At 51.8% G+C, this 10,023-nt stretch overlaps 1 protein-coding gene across 1 annotated transcript in view; it reads left to right on the forward strand.

Moving 5' to 3' along the window:
* Positions 1-7,776, forward strand: part of NOS1 (nitric oxide synthase 1) — a 58,886-nt gene extending 51,110 nt beyond the window's left edge. Inside the window, exon 29 of the mRNA XM_026859831.1 lies at positions 97-7,776. Coding sequence (XP_026715632.1) covers positions 97-112 — 16 coding nt within the window. The 3' untranslated portion in view covers positions 113-7,776. The remainder of the gene's footprint in view (positions 1-96) is intronic.
* The last annotated feature ends 2,247 nt before the right edge of the window (positions 7,777-10,023 follow it).

Below are 10,023 nucleotides of genomic sequence, written 5' to 3' on the forward strand. Positions count from 1 at the left end.
TCTACAACACGGTCCCTTGGAAGGTCCTTAGGTAGGGTGCTCAGACGCTCCTCACTGCTCCCTCTAAGGCTGGCCTTTCTCCCCTTTCCCTTGCAGGGTTTTCTGCTCCTAACTGGACCCTTCGCCCCAGGGGGATGCCAAACCAGTCCCAGCACCTGCTGCCCCCTCCAGCCAGAGGGCACTGGGTTTTGTATTTCACAGACACGGTGGCTCCTTTTCCTCGGGGAACTGCCCATGGAAAGCGCTCTGTCTCTCGTCCTGTTGTTGTGTCCTGATGATGATGATGATGATTTTTATTTCCTTTTCTTCCTCTTTCTCTTGCTCTTGTCCTGTGGCCATTTCTTTTCTCTCTTTTTCCCTTCCCTGGATTTCCCCACTGAAGTACGATGGCTTTATAACCTGCAGTGGCTCTTAACAGAACCCCACATTTCTCCTTCTTCTCATGAGGGCATTTTGCAGCTGCATGAAATCACCACCTTCATGATCATCTGCATTTTCGGTGTTCTGGGGGACAGCAGAGCTGGCAGGGGCTGGGCAATGGCTAGGTCTTGTTGCTTGACCAGAGCTGGGGGTTGTTCCTCCCAGGCTCCCCCTTCCCCCAGCTCAGGGCTTGGCTGAATCCTTGCATTTTCATGGCTTTCCTTTATACTTGTACAGACCTGGGCATGTGCCTGAGGCTGGGGGCAGATTATGTGCAATGCCCTCGTGCCTATGAACTTTGTTCATCCCCAAGCAGCCTGGGTACAAATGTGTCTGTTTTGATCTGAAGGGTGGGATGTTTCTGATTCATGTATCATGATTTCTCCTAAATGGACTCTGTGCTATGTTTGCCAACTCCTCTGCTCCGGGTTCCCCATGAGCCTCTCTTGCTCAATCCCCACTTTTGCCAGCATGAAAGTCCTCCCACAGAGAAGCAAGCACCGAACACACAGGCTGATGTGTATGCTAGGGAAAAACTCATGGCAATGACTGCTGCTTGGCCAGGCTGTTCTCCGGAGAGCTTTACAGGAGATAAGTCTTCTGCAGCCATGATGCTGGTGAGAGAGACTGAGGAACCGGCTGCATTCCAGAGCTTTGAATATTGTGAATGTGTGAACCCTCTCCCAGGTGAGACTGGAAAGCCACAAGGATGGGAGAGAACCAGCTCCAACCCCAGCTGCCAGAGGCACCTCCTGATAACAAAGCCTGTTTTGGAAGGCAGCACTTGGAGGGTTATGGAGGCTCCTGGTCCTCGGTGAGGTTGTGCCAAACGAGGAGTCTTGAAAGCCCAGAGACCATCAGCTCCACCTTAGCGCAGACTCATGAGCAGTTCTGGGACAGCAGACCCCAGCCACTTCCACACCTTTGGGAGCAGAAAGTGCCAGCACGGAGTGACCTGCCTGCCAAGAGAAATACACGTGGTGTCTGGGTAGCAAGCCAGTCCCCCCTGTAGGCTCTGCACCACCTGCCAGCGGCACGAGCTGTCTCTGCCGGGACATCTCATGTGAGAAGGGAAGTGATATCAGCTGTAAAGATGCTGTGTGATTCTGGGCTCTGACATGCTCACACCTCAGCCCTGCTGCAAAAATCTGGCCCCAAAAGCAATCTGTTAACACAATCACAGAAAGCTATCAGTCCCTCTAATAGAGAAAAGCTGTCTGCAAGGTAAAGCATGCGTGACCTTGTGTGTCCCTCCTTCTCCCTTCCTCACCCTGGAGAAGGTTTGTCCTCCCTCACTGCCAGGATGAGGGCAGCAGGGCATGGCTGCAGCTCTTGCTGGAGGCAGGGATACGGGGTTGACATTTTGAGCTGGTAGACACTGATCCCTTCCTCCTGCCCCTGCTCTGCTGAACTGTGCACTGATGCTTGTATGGAGCAAAGCATCTGCACCAGCGACAGCAGAGGGTTTGTCCAGGAGCTGCAATGGTGAGCTTACTTTCAGAAAGCTAAGATTAACTGCCCTAAAACACAGTCAGAACAAAAAGTGCTGCAGGAGCTTTTCTGTTCTCCCAGTCCACGGTACAAGCTGCGCTGGGTCCCCCGGCCCCAGGCTGTGCGGTTATCCCCACCCTCAGCCAGGTCCTCCAGCTCTTTCTTGCTGCTTGTCTGCCCACATCTCCGCATGCTGTGACCATCTTCTGCGGCTTTGATTCCCTGAATGCTTGAAGCAGCTCCAGCCTAAAATTCAAAAGCAAAAGGCCTCCAGGCACTGGGAGAATTTGAGATCCAGGTCTTAGTTTTAGTGGTCCCAGCAGAGCATCTAGCATGGAGTAAAATGCGAATGAATGCTGCCACGGTGTGGCCACAGCCCCGCTCACTGGGCTAGCAGGGCGGCTGGAGCAGGGTTGGGAGCCAGGAGCAAGGCCAGGTTTGTGTCACTGCCTGGGGACTTTGTGACCTGGAGGTGAAAGCAGAGCGGGACAGGAAAAAGGGCAGCCCATGGTCCACCTCTGTGGACTCTAATCCCAGGGCATCCAAGGGGGAGCTGGGTCCCTTTGCTGCTGGGATGCGTGAATTTGGTCCTGCCTGTGGGAGACAACTCCCTGGCTGTGAACATAGAGCAATCCTGGCCCTAACCCCCAATCCTGTGGCTGCAGAAAGAGAGCTAAAGAAAAAAAATCAGACTCATCCCCTTCTTTTGGGAAATTTGATGATGGCTCTAGATTTTGTGCTTTGGTCCTCCGTTGAGTAGAAGGAGCGATGCAATCTGAAGAGGAGGTAGTGCCCAAAGAAATGCCCTTGTCTTCGTCCTCTTTCCAGCTCATCCTGTGTGGCTGGCAATTAGTTTTTTCCTGTCCTGCCTTCTACCTGTATCGCTACAACATTTCCCATCTGGAAGCCTGTGCCTGAGCTGAATTGGCTTGCTTCTCCTGCACCCTAAAGTTTGCCACCTCTATCTCCCCCTGCCACCTGAGCTGCCAGTGGAAACAGCGGGGAAGGCAGCGGAGAAGGGAACAGGGTGTGTGTCTTGCCTTTGGTGGGATGTCCAAAGGGGTCTGTGCCAGGCAGACAGCCAAAGCTGTTTCAAATTCAGCAGGCATCAGGCAGGTGAGTCCTTCAGAGCCCTTTGGAAGGGAAATGCTTTTTTAAGGCCAGTCTCCCTGCCTGGCCCCAGAGAAGAAACCCTCCCTGCTGTGAAGGTCCATGAAGTTAATATGTCCCCCAGGGCTCTGAGCTGCCTCTCCGCTCTCTCTGCCTGAGCAGGACCGTTTGCTCCTCACAAGCCGCACCACTGGGAATTTTGATTCATTGTTTTTTGTTGAGTCAGTCTCAGACGTCTTAACTTCATCTGCCTTACCTGCAGGGGCTTAGCACTCCCCTCAAGCTTAATTTTCTCCCACAGCAAAGGGAGAAATAAACTTGTGGATCTGCGTTATCATTCCACCAATGCGGCTCTTCTACCAGTTGTCTGGACTCTGCTCATCTCGGTGTGACATTTCTGACGCGTAGGTGTAGCCACACTATCTCCAGCATGCATAAACGGCAGAGAGCAAGGTGAGCTCTGCCACAGACTGGTGCCAGGAGCTGCTCAGGGGTGTCATCCATGGAGGGGTTGTGCCTCTTGTTCACAGATCTGTCACCTCCGGGTGCCTGCTTCCAGTCCAGGCTCCTGCACAGCCCCACGTGGCTCCTGCAGTGAGGGCTGCTGGACCTGATGGACAACCAGCTGGATTCCCTCTCCTGGTAGATGTCCACTACTGCCCATTTTAAGCAGCTCTGGTCCTTTTTGCTCCCCAGGTATTAAACATAAACAGAAGATTTTATTTTCAAGACACTATGAAGCAGGGGGGGGTTTTGCAAAGATTTTTAATTCATAGGCCTTTCAGATGTCCACAGAAAGTTATTCTATGAACTTGAAAACTCACGGGGAATGCTTGTCTGTTTTCCCAACCTGCTGTGTCCACTAGCAGGAAAAAATAAGTTGTTCATTCAGTAGAAGGGTATCTACCGCCTGTGTTGTTGATGACTTCAGAGATTTCATCTCTTCAGAAGGACTGCCTAAGAGTTTGTTGTCCTTCTATTTATGAGAGACAGCGGGAAAATAATGAGACTTCTATCATCAGGAGTAGACTCGCAATGATGACACCTCCACAATCCTTGCTGGGTGGCTCTGACGTCGATGCACTAGAGGAACCAAACCAGCCACATCCATACTGGCCAGAGAAACGGGGCTTGAGTTGGGGCTGTCCACGCTCCCTGTCCCCAGCCCTGCGCCTACGCGTCCCCAGGGTCGCTCAGGGGACTCTGTTCACACCCAGAGCAGTGTGAGGCAATGTGTCTCTGCACGACCAGCAACCTTGCTGCGTCCTGAGCGAATGTGACTGCACTTATGCGGAAGAGGAGATGGGAAGAGACAGGAGCTGCATGAACCTGTGTCCAGTCTAAGTGCGATTGCACCCTTAGTTCCTTTACTGTTAGTATGCGACGCCTCTCACTCCGTCCCGGGCTGTAACCCAGGCTCCCTCTACCGCTTCACTCTGCAGAGCCCTCCTTTCTCCTCAGCCCTGCCTGCCCCGCCAAAGGTGCAGCGAGCTGCTCAGGTGAGTCCTGGGAACGACGACAGACTTAGTGCCTTGTGCTGGGAAAAGACTGTTGCACTGGGGTTGCCCTCCCGTTTCTGCTCTCTCCAGAGATGCTCCTAGCACACAGACTGAGAGCTGAGGAGAACGGATTACTTCGTTTTACAAGGGAAATTCCAGGTGGGCAAATTTCCTCTGGGATAACTGAGAGAAAACTAACAGCCCTGCTCAGCCGTGCTCTGCAATTAACCTCCCAGTGATGGGGTTTTATAGGAGTGTGGAGGTGGTGCAAGGTTAGAGTGTGGCTGCAAAGTGGACACCACCTTCTGCAAGCACCACGGGTCTGTCAACACCTACCACGTACCAGAGACCATGTTTTTATTGGGCTGGCAGTGGGGGGAGAGAACGTGTTTGTGCCTGAAGCCTCACGGACTTGTGCCAAGCCCAGGCCAAAGCTGCTGCCTCCTGACTTAGGACCACTGAAGCCATTACAGTCCTCTGATTCATACTTGTGGGGAAGCTGCAGAGAGTTCCCAGCATTTTTTGGACAGAGAATTATATGCTCAAAACTAAATTTTGTTCTTGCTTTCACTGGGGACCAGTTCTCAGCTCCAGAATTGCTCTGATAACTTTGCAATTGCTTTGATAGTTCCAGAGGGGAGCGTAGTCCCTTTACAGAACAGATGGAGACACATTTTCAGGACCATTCAACTTTGCTGTAACTCTTTCCTATAACAATTTCTTCTGCTACAACAGGAGGAGCCAAATTTGGCCAGTGCTGAATGCTCTTGAAAACTGTATTCCCGAACTTGGACAAAATCAGTCTAGAATCTGAGTCCTCCCAGATACAAAATGCCTTCCACACCCACTGGCTTCAGTGGCACTGGGGGTTTCAGCAGCTTGCAGGATCCGGCTTTCCCAGCAGCAGCAATTTCATGACGGCAGTGTTTTTGCGTGTGTCAATCTGCACTTGCACTTGCCTGCAATGCATGACTCTAGTAATCCTTTTGAAATCTACCCTCGACGGAGATGTGAGCTCTAGCTTCTTCCATATGGCCGTGTGTATTTAATAGGAAATCAGGGGAGTGGGAGAAAGCTAATGGGATTGCTGCTTTAAAGCACTTGGTTCCAGAAGTAAAACAGAATTTACCAGAGGTCAAAATTGTTTTGATTTTAGCATGGGTACAAGGGCAACTCATGAAATATTTAAGCATTGTAATGCAGATACACTTTTCTCCTGCTGTGCCAGGAATGAAGCAGACTAGAAACTCCTGGCCTCCACCCCTACAGATGTTTGGCTGTGATGGAAGTTTGAGCCATTGAAATCATGGGAAAAAAAGCAGATTGTGAGTTCATAGCTGAGCGGTCGCAGCTTGTTTAGCAGTGAGAACACCTCACTGCGGGGGCTGCTGCTTTCCTGCCTTACCCATTCATGTACCTACCTGGCCAGATTTCGGGGGAGGGAGGAAGCACTTCAAAGGCAAGAAAATCCACCATGTGAGCCTTGCCCTGAGCATCCCTGGGTGAACAAGAGCTTACAGGCCAAGGCTTTGCAGCTACTCCTCATTACCACGGCGGGGAGGTGGGCAAGACATCGGAGGTTTCTCTTGTATCCGCAGGCCAAAGCATGCAGAAGCTGTCCGGGGCTGTGGGAAAGCAGGAGTGCGGAGCTGGGCTGTGGGTAGACACTCCTGCATGGCCCGACTGTGGTGTTTGCACACAGCTTTCTGTAGGGCTGGATCAGAAATCTCTTAGTGAGTAACACTGTGCAAAGTATTTTTCTTCTGGGGGCATTCTTAGTACCTTAAACATTTGAAGACTAAATACTGAAAAAGTTGATCTAACTGATTTGGGGCTTCTTTTTGTTGTTTTGTTTTCATGTGTTGATTTTGGGTGGGGACAGCAAACAAAAAATCATCAGATTGGTTTGGATTAAATCAAATACTTTGTTCCCATGATAATTGCTAACGGAGATTTTAAAATTTTCCAAGGGCAGCAAAACTGCCTTAATATGTGTTCAACTCCAACAAGAGACTCCAGTGGTACTAGCTTCTGAGCCTGCTTTTTTATATTTTTCTCTGTGTGATCATGGCATGGAATCATGTCTTAACAAAATACACTTTAAGTACTCAACAGGGTGTCCAGAAACAGAAGACAGTGTTTCAGAATCTCCTCATGCCCAGCATTGAAGTGATGGCTTTGAAGCCAATGAAATTCAGCGCAAAATTTCTGCTTTGCTAAAATTCTACAAAACAGGCAAATGTCCACAATTCCCAAGGTTGAATGTGCTCTGCTGCCTTGAGATGCCTTCAAAAAACCTTGGGATTTGTATGCTGAAAAGAGCTTGAGAATAAGTTCCCTGGCCTGCAGCAACATCCCCAGCTCTTCTAGAATGTACACAATTCGCCAGACAGTAGATGAACAGAGTAAGATGACTTTCAGCCAGGACTCATTGCTTTTTAGATTGCACATAGTTAGAAACATGAGTTCTGCCAGCTGCCCAGGGAATTTGATATCCAGTGCCAATTAATTTTTGTAATAGGAACAGGGATTTATTTCCTTGATTTCCTTAGGCACCTTTGAAAAGCATAAGCCTCAAAGGTTGGTTTGGATTTTTTTTTTCTGGTGGCCTTTTTCCTCAAGAGCAGTGGTGCCGAGATGAGAAAGGGGACTGATCTGTGAAGGGTAGCAGCTTTGGGGCAGGCAACTCCCAAACTTTCCACTGCAGAGGTTTTCTAAACTCTTCAGATGTGAGTAAATTCTGCTCTGCTAGATGGGACTCCAACCTCTCGCTGCTCTCTGGTCCTCCTGCTCCTTCCTCCCTCCCCTCACCACCTCCTCATGTCACTGTGCCTTCATTTGGTTTATAAAATGGTGCCATGATTTGAGACTGGCACATTGTCTTTACTCCCACTTTGCATCCCATAAGACAGGTATGTGTGGAGGGGGGTTAGCTTATTTTGTAGCTTTTTGTGTGATCCTAAGGTAGGTTTCTTCTGAGGAGTAAAGGGGTGGGGATAGTTGGAGCAGGGTTGAGCCGGTGTTGTATTTGATCCTACCAGTGCTTTAAGCGGTCAGAAACATGGTTTTCCCCTACCTCTGAGCTCTCAATGCTGCTAAAATCTCCGCCATTCGTACAATGTACTCCAGCCCCCTCTCTCGGACTGACTCTGGCTCTGTTTGCAAGATATCCACATTGTTCTAAAGCATGCACCTCTTTCTGTATAGTTCCAATCTTCTGATTTTACGGAATACTTATGCCTGTTTGCATTACAGTCAAAATAAAAAAGTGAACTAAAATCTAGCGTATAGCAGATGTCATTCTCTTATATCTGGGTTTTTATTACTGAAAGGCCTCTCCTAATATCTTGGCCTTGCTCTGTTTCGCTACCTGTAATGCCAAAGCACTATAAATAAGATGGTGGCGTCAATCAGCAATACCTACCTATCTGCAAGCCAGAAACACTTTCTGGTAAGGTTACTTGAATCACAGCACTGCAGGTTTCACATCATTTATACTATGTCCACCAGGAAAATGCCACAGTCAAGCAAGAAGGGCTGTTTGCACACAATCCAGGGTGACTTTTGATGCTGGAGCCTCAGGAACACAGCAGCAGTACTGCAGGCAGTACTGGCGAGGTCTGAGCAAAAAGAATGGCTGCATGTGGCCAGGCGAGCGAGCCACGAGTATGGACATGGCTTCTTACGTGGGAAGGTCGTGCGCTGTTGCAAGGGGGTACTAATCTGCCTTTATGTAAGTAGATCAGTTCTTAGTGCTCCCTGCAGGACAGGGATGTGATCAGGGCAGAAAAATCCTAAACTGGCTGCAAGGAGCAAATGTGAGCGGTCAGTACTGGGGGCAGTGCTCTTTAACACCTTTGTCAGCAACATGGACAGTGGGATCGAGCACACCCTCAGCAAGTTCACCAATGACACCCAGCTGTGTGGTGCAGTTGACAAGCTGGAGAGAAGGGATTTGCCATCCAGAGGGACCTGGACAGGTTGGAGAGGTGGGACCATGCGAACCTCAAGTTCAAGAAGGACAAGTGCAGGGTCCTGCCCATGGGTCAGGGCAGTCCCAAGCACAAATGCAGGCTGGGCAAGGAGTGGAGTGAGAGCAGCCCTGAGGAGAAAGACTTGGAGGTACTGATAGATGGAAAAGAGACTATGACCCAGTAATATGTGGTCACAGCCCAGAAAGCCAACTGTGTTATGGCAGAGGGAGGTGATTCTCCCCCTCTACTCCACTCTCATGAGACCCCATCTGCAGTGCTGCATCCAGCTCTGTAGTCTTCAGTGGGTCCAGAGGAGGCCACCAAAATAATCAGAAGGATGTAACACCTTCCCTGTGAGGACAGGCTGAGAGAGTTGGGGGGGGGTCAGCTGGGGAAGAGAAGGCTCTGGGGAGACCTTAGAGTGGCCTTCAAGTACCTAAAGGGGCTACAAGAAAGGTGTGAAGGGACTCCTGATCAGGGGGCGTAGGGATTGGATGAGGGGTGATGGTTTTAAACCGAAAGAGGGCAGATTTAGATTAGATACAAGAAAGAAATTCTCCCCTGTGAGGGTGGTGAGGCCCTGGCACAGGTTGCCCAGAGAAGCTGTGGCTGCCCCCTCCCTGGAAGGGTTCAAGGCCAGGTTGGACGGGGCTTTGGGCAACCTGGGCTGGTGGAAGGTGGCCCTGCCCGGGGCAGGGGGGTGGGACTGGGTGTAAGGTCCCTCCCAACCCAAACCATCCTGTGATTCCATGAGAGGCATCCAAGTACAGAAGCAAAGGGCTGTTCCCCTGGCAACCCTTGCAGTGCCAGGCTGGCATGAGGGCAACGTGGCTGTGATGTTACCTGACATACGGCGGTAGTTTGACCTTGTAACTGCAGCAGGGGGCACACAGCGGCGGTGTGACCTTAGACATGGCAGGGGTGTGACCTCAGCCACCGAGGTGGTGTTACCTGACCCGCGGCAGCATCGATCAGCCACCATGATTACCTGGGACATGGATCGCCATGCTGCTACCCCAGGCACAGCGGCAGAGGTGCCGCCTCCCGCCCCATGCTGGTGTCACCCCGGTCCCCACGGCGGTGCCACCGCACCCGTGGCGGCAGGGTTACCTCAGCTCAGCGTTCCAGCTCTGCCCTGCCCTGTTAGCCCCGGCCAAGACGGGCACAAACCTCTTGCACCCAGCTGGCCCCCTGCAGCCTCCCCGGGAGGCAGCGCCGGCCTCGGTCTCTGCTCTACCGGGCCCGGGGCGCCCGGCGGAGCAGGCGGCGTTTAGCGGACTGGGGCTCCCCAGGCGTTGACGCCTCCCCTCGGGGGTAGGGATTTGCAGACGCCCCCTAGGCCCCGCCTCGGGCGGCTGCCCTTGACCCGGCGGGGCGGCGCGCTCCGCTCTGCGCTACGGCACTTGGCAGACGCTCCCTAGCGCCTCCACGGGGAAAGCGCCGCTCCGGTCTGCGCTTTGCGTAGCGGCGGCACTTGGCAGACGCTCCCCGGGCCGTTCCTCCGCCTTCGCTCTGCGCCGGAAGCGGGA

The sequence above is a fragment of the Athene cunicularia genome, assembly GCF_003259725.1.
Source record: "Athene cunicularia isolate RWA chromosome 15 unlocalized genomic scaffold, athCun1 chr15_part1, whole genome shotgun sequence".
Lineage (NCBI taxonomy): Eukaryota > Metazoa > Chordata > Aves > Strigiformes > Strigidae > Athene > Athene cunicularia.